At 36.8% G+C, this 7,167-nt stretch overlaps 1 protein-coding gene across 1 annotated transcript; it reads left to right on the top strand.

Annotated features, from left to right (window-relative positions):
* Window positions 1-346: 346 nt before the first annotated feature.
* Window positions 347-717, top strand: LOC116893348 (keratin-associated protein 21-2). The gene is made up of 2 exons (XM_032895156.1): window positions 347-450; window positions 558-717. The coding sequence occupies exons 1-2, from the start codon at window positions 347-349 to the stop codon at window positions 715-717; spliced, it is 264 nt and encodes an 87-aa protein (XP_032751047.1).
* Window positions 718-7,167: the final 6,450 nt, after the last annotated feature.

Below are 7,167 nucleotides of genomic sequence, written 5' to 3'. Positions count from 1 at the left end.
CAGTGACAAACACACCTATATAGGTTCCATATATGTTGTAATGTTTTCTGTATGTCATAGTCATAAAATGAATTATGAAGAATAAATTATGGTGCATAAGTTTAAATGTTCAGAAAATATATCTGTAGTTCCTTGAATGCTTGTATGAGCTCCTAAGAAGTAAATTGTGAATTCCTAGCATGACTGTTCATAGTGTGAGTTCACTTTAGGAAGATGGCTGTTAAAAGAGAGGAGCCCATGTGAGGCATGAGGCATCCAGTCTTGTAAGTATATAAAGGTCTGAGGAGACTGGATGACAGCTTCACTTCAGAAATACCCAACTCAACTGAGACCTAATCTCAACGCCATGTGTTGCAACTACTACAGAAACTCCTGTGGAGGCTGTGCCTACAGCTCTGGCTGTGGTTCTGCCTATGGATATGGCTGTAGATATGGCTGTGGATATGGCTCTGGCTATGGTTGTGGCTCTGGCTCTAGTAGTGGCTGTGGATATGCCTGTGGCTCTGGCTGTAGATATGGCTGTGGCTCTGGCTGTGGCTCTAGCTATGGCTGTGGCTTGGCTGTAGATATGGCTGTGGATATGGTTCTGGCTATGGCTGTAGATATGGCTGTGGTTCTAGCTCTGGCTATGGCTGTAGATATGGCTGTGGATATGGCTCTGGCTGCTGTAGCTACAGACCACTTTGCTACAGAAAATGCCATTCTTCTTGCTGTTAGTCTTCTCTTCAATTCCTCCTTCACCTTGGGAATAAGTACTACAAGGGCAAATCCAGCAGGAACCTCTGTCCATTTTCTTCAAGGCCAAGATGTGACTGACCGCTGTGAGCTGACACCTGAAAGCATGTCACAGTGTGTGTTTGCACCTGGTAGCCTAATACTTCAGCCTGTGGTGGAAGATGGATTTTGTTTAACTGCATTTTGGAGTATAAATCCTTACAACTGTCTCTTTGAGTGTGTGCTGCAATTATCTTCAGAGTCACAGAAGAAATCTCCAATTTGAATACATCAATATGGAAAAATGCAGTTTCTGAATAAAATAATTTATTTAATAAGAAATATTGACTCCTTTATGTCATTGTCACTATTAATTAATAGCATTTTGAAATTCAGTAATTGAATATGGTGTGCTTTAAAATATGTGAGATAAATCTTGGAGGGCTGGCAGGTGGTTTTGTTGATAAAATGTCCCTATGTGCATCAAAGCCACCCACCCTATCCTTGCTTTAACATCCCAAGAATTCCCCACCTCAACTTCACTCCCACTTATGTTCTAATCCCTTCCTGTAGGGCATCAAATGCACTAATAATCTCTAGTTTCTAGGCTGTTTTAGGAACTCTAAGTTAAACACACAACTCTAACGATGTGAGCAAGAATCTGTAATAGGATGTAGATTCCTTTGGATATTTTCCCAGAAGTGATATATCTGCATTGTATTATAATTAACTTCTGAGAAACCACCACACCTACAATGATGTCTCTAAAGACTGTGCCACTTTACACTTCTGCCAACACTGAACAAGCTTTCTTTTTGCCCACATCTACTACAGTGCTTGTTATCACTTGAGTTCTTTATGATGGCCAGTCCTTCATCCTGCTGGGATATGGAATCTCAGGGCAGTTTAAATTTGATTTTTCGCTGATGACCAATGATTTTAAAAATTCTGTTTGGCATTTATATTTCTTCTGTGAACTTCATGAAGTGACTTCAGACAGAAGTCTCTTCTTTTGGATGGAATTTGTTTTTCTTGATATGTTGTATTTTAGTTCTCTGTATTCTGGATATTAATCTTCTGTTAGACTTACAGTTTGCTAGGGTTTTGTTCCCATTTGTAGGCTGCCTCTTTATTCTATTGACTGTATCCTTTATAGATAATTGTTTTTGGTTTCATAGGAGTAGAAAATTTATCTTAAAAATCATATGGGATGATAAAGAATTCAGACAACCAAAATTATCTGTATCCAAGAGAATAAGGTATATACCTAATCTCAAGTTATACCTGATGAAAATAACTAATTAACTAACTACTAACTAACTAACTAACTAACTAGCTAGGTAGCTAGCTAGCTAGCTAACCAACAAAAATTGCTACAGACATTTGATCTTATAACAGAAGATCCAGATTTAAGTGTGTATTACATCCACCTGAATTTTGACAATGACTCCAAAATTACACACTGTAGAAAAGACAACACCTTTAACAAACAGTTCTGGGGAAAGGAGACAGATGCTTAAAGAAGTATGAGCTTTAGCTCTCACTCTGCACAAAAAAACAACTTTAGTGGATCAAAGACATCAATGTAAAACATACAACTCCAGGCTGTTAGAAGAGAAGGTAAGGAGGGCACTGCAATGTACAGGGACCTGTGACAACTCTGTAAACAGGACTCTTGTTTCTCAGAAATTAAGGCCAGCAATTGACCATGCTAACTCCTTAAAGCCTTCTACAGCTTGCTTGGTCTCCACTTCCGTAGCTGGCCTGTGGCTCCAGGCTTCTCACCTTCTTATAGATTCACTCTTGGTTAATAATCAATACCTTAAGTTATAGTCCTGCACTTGCTTTCCCTTGATTGAAGAACAAGAATATTTTGTGGTTTCTAAGAGGTATAATTAATGTACCAAAGATGCCCATATTTAATGTATATAATTTGTCAATTGGAATAGATACTTGTATCTCTGAAATCATGCTTATAAACACAGTCATAAATCTGTCCATCACCTTTCAAGAGTTTTTCATATTCTCCTTTTCATTGTTCCCCTTAGGAGAAGAAGTACTTAAGATGGTACCTACATTTTCCTCCGAGAGTTAAGTGCACAACACACTACCATTCGATACAGTATATCAGTTTCCCAAGGAATTCATCATCTGAGAATCATTGTGATCTAATGTTTACTTCCTGAAGGAAGCTTCCACAGCCTCAGAATACCTAAAGCTTCTGATAAATACTTTGCTTTTTATGACAGACGGATAATTTTATATCAAATTTGTCTGATTAAATGACTGTGCTGTTTGTGTCTCTAGTTTGGACCCATAGGAGTTGGAGAGTTTCGGACTTAGGAGGTATTTGTGTTTATATCATGGCTAAATCTAGGTTAGCACACAAGATTTATTTGTGTGAAATTTGAAATATGCAGATAGAGGGCAGAACATCTACATGAAACTAAAAAACTCCAAACAGATGTCAATGAGAGACAGGTTATGGACAGATCCCGTCAATATGGAAACACTCTGATGAATTCATACCAACCTGGAAATCTTAGTAACTTATAAGTAACATGGAAAGATTGCCAGTCATTTATGTCAATGATTGTAAAGTATCCAATGAAAAGCCATGTAAATAAATATCATTATTAAAATGCCGTTTGGGGCTGAAGTGGATCGATTTATTTTACAAGAGTACTCTTGAGTATAGAGATTTTTCATTACTTACAACATTTTTGTGAGAAGCTTGGACACAATTAGCATATATATCTAGAAAGCCTATGCCTGGACTATAAATGAATTGAATACCAGCCTCTGGCTTTATAGTGAGCCCCTGAACCAAACACACACACACACACACACACACACACACACACACACACACACACACACACACACACTCACACACATCACACATGCACACACACACGCAAGTGCACTTGCATTTATATCTTAGTTTAATATTTTTCCCTCTCATTTTTCTATTTTTTGTTTTATTCTACCCCAATAAGAAAGGGAAGATGCTAACCTCCCTAGCATAGCTTTTCTTTTGAGAAAAGGGCTGAACATTTCAATTTTTTGGTCAGCAATACATAAATAGTATTTTAGGATGATTATGATAAATGAATTGTGTTTTTATTAAAAAGGCAATTACCAACATGAATACATCTAAGAAGAATAAGAAGAGGAAGAGAAAGAAGAAGAGGAAGCAGAAGAAAATGAACTGTTCTAGTAGTGAGTCAAACATCTTTGTAATAGATAATTTCCATGACCCTGAGAGAAAAGGCTAATTAGCACACATGTATTTAGAGATCAAATGTGTTTTCCTGTTCATAAATTGTTGTGTAGGCCTAATTTACTTATTCTCTCATTTTCCAATCTCTTCCTGTCTCTTATTCATAGCTATTTTGTAACTCATATGCACCCTCTATTTCAGTCAGCCCCATTCTTTTTTTTTTTTTTTTTAAATGTATCCGGCTCAAATCTTAATAGAATTTACCACTTTAATTTAAGCAAATAATTTTTATGTATTTTTTCAAAACCTTCTTTTACTCATTATTATTTGTGCTGAACATCCCATCTTGACCATTGTTTCTATAGGCAGAACTCATGTTAAAGCTGCAGTAGGATGGCCCACATGGCATGTAACCAAGAGTTTGTTCTTTCTTACTGCAGATAGAGTCACGTCTGCCACTGGCTTCTCTCCAGCACAACATTGCTGCAGTGGACACATGTTCCCTGGGGGCGTCTGTGGCACTAAACCCAACAGATGACTTGAGGCAAAGCGTATGACTATTCAATGTTACTGCACATTCCACTCCAAACTCTAACACTGCATTTTCTTACTTCTATGCATATGCATGGAAACTTGGTTTTATCTAACATTGTCCTATTGCCTTCTCGAGAACAGAAAGGTGTACCTCTTCTAATTTATATATCTATGATTAGTAATGAGTTTAAGCAATTAAACATTTGTGGTAAGCAGCAACTATTCTTTGTGTTCTTTCAATTTCCTTGGGGAAGTTCTGTATTTTAAAAATTGATTTACTGAAATTCTTTATAATCCATTTATTAGTTTTCAGACACTGCAAATCATCCAGACTATCATTGGATTTCCTATATCTATAATGTAGTTTACACAATTGGAGAAAAGTGTTAACCATGTAGCTTGCGTGACTTGGTAATTTTGTTTCAAAAAGAATGATCCTAACTCTTCATGAAAGCAATTCTACACATTTTGGTAAGACTTATTTTATTTTTATTTCTATGTATGTGTCTGGGTGAGTGAATGCCACAAGGCTATAGAGGGCATCTGATCCCCTAAAGTTGGACTTGTGGATGGTCCCAAGCTGCTTATTAGATGCTGGGGAATGGATTGAGGTCCCCTAGAAGAGCAGGGAGTGCTCTCCCACCAAGCACTCTCTCCATTCTTGACATTCTACATTTTCTTCTAGCAACATTATAATTTTCACATTTCGATTACTCCTATCCCCATAGGACCCCCCTTTATACATTTTGTTATAGTTTCATTTTTCAATGTATTGATCAAGTTTCTCAAACCACAGGATAGTTCATCCTGAAATTGGTCACGTTGCCTATTATTTCAACATAAGCCTGAACTTTTCTCTGAACTATGTTATTAAACTGTCTTTATACTTACCTTTGTTCCCACTTTTCAAAGGCTTTAAAAAAAGAACAAAGTTAGCTCTGGGAAAGAACATTTGAAGCCTAGGTACTCTGAATACCAACACTACAGACCAGAAAGCTGACGAAGTCACTCTCAGTCTTCCTGTAAACATGAGAAGCATCATCCTTTTACAGTGAATGTGGATGCATGTAATCTGCAGAGTCAGGACTCTGGGGGATATGTGCATAAGGTAAGCTTTTGAGGAGCAGAAGAAAGCAACCAGATCTCTAAATGGTTGCAGTCAGGGATGAATACAGTAAAGAATGAAGACTACTTAGCTATCTGAAGATACCGTGTGTGGGTATTACTCTGAGGTCCTGGGAGATTATGAGCTGTGTTGGAAACTGCTCATAATCCATGCAGGAGATGGTGCCATGCACCAATGGCAGGGTGATTATTTGTTGAGAGCAGTTTCTGTCTTGCTTACAAATACAACTGTTTCTCCACACTCAGGTTCCTCACATGTAAAATGTGAATTAAATGACTTCCCAATATTCTTTTAAGGCTTACATTCATAATGCTTTAAGAAGAAACTTAATTTTCATTGTAAGAACTGTTGTAAGAGCCTGCCATGTGAATTCTTTCAAAGGAGTCTTCACAGAGAAAACAGTAATTAGCACTTTAAGATATTAATTAACATATTTTCTCATAGGACTTTCTAAGATATAGTCCTTAGTATGAGTAATAAATACTTCATAATTTATGCTTTTATTCACCAAAATCTTCAGATACATGGCTTTGAAATTTTAGTATATTCAATGTAGACAAAATTTCCATATAAAACACATGTTCAAGTCAAATGTATTAATGGCAGAAGACATGTGCCCCTTGCTATTTTTTAACTGGATGAGCTCTGATACAAAACATGGTGCATTGACATTGTATCGCAGAGAAGCTGTAATCACATCACAGCTAATAAACTTTAGGATAATTAGGAGGAATTGAGCAAATACAGGAAGGACACATTATCAACACATTTTAGGTAATGTCCAATTAGTTCAAGAATATTTCTGATGTACTGTGTAATTGAAAGAAAATGGACTCTGATTCATCTCTCTGATGGCCAAGGGTTTCCCACACTATAAAGATCCCACAACAATTGAACAATTTCATCTACTTTTAAAGAGGCATAGACCAGTGTCCAGCAGTACCTTGTTCAGTTGCTGATGGTGCACAGGTTCAGAAATGAGAGGCTGAGTGGTATTTTGGTGACCTTCTTTTCACAGATGATGTGACTGGATAGAAAGGCACTATAGAAGAACCAGAAAGGTACAATAGCAACAAAACTGACGTGCAAATCCATAAGAAATTCAGCATTAGTTCTGAATTATAGTTTTCTATAAAGACATTTATTCCTGAAAATAGAAATGATATTTCAGGAAAATTTGTTTAAAACCTTGAGACAGGATAAAAGAAATGGATTCTCATTAAGAGATTATTGTAACTAAAGAAAAATGAGGATTCTAAAATAGAAAGGTGTTCCTTTCATATTAATTTTCTAGTTTTAGAAAATGCTGAGGAGTGAGGATGTAAAAATAGTTTAGAAATTGCTTGTTGTGTTTTGTCTTTTTAAAGGAAGAGAATCAGCAGCAGTAACTAGATAGCTAAATTTATTTTAAGATTAAGAAATTAGGCTGTGCTTGGTGGCCCACACCTTTAATCCCAGCACATAGAAGGAAGACGTCAGCAGATCTTGTGTTTGAGGCCAACCTGGTCTACATAGAGTGCTCCATGTCAGCCAGAACTACACATTAAGACACTGTCTTAAAACAGGAATG

Source organism: Rattus rattus, chromosome 2, assembly GCF_011064425.1.
Source record: "Rattus rattus isolate New Zealand chromosome 2, Rrattus_CSIRO_v1, whole genome shotgun sequence".
Classification (NCBI taxonomy): Eukaryota; Metazoa; Chordata; class Mammalia; order Rodentia; family Muridae; genus Rattus; species Rattus rattus.
This window is presented reverse-complemented; position numbering and strand designations above follow the sequence as displayed.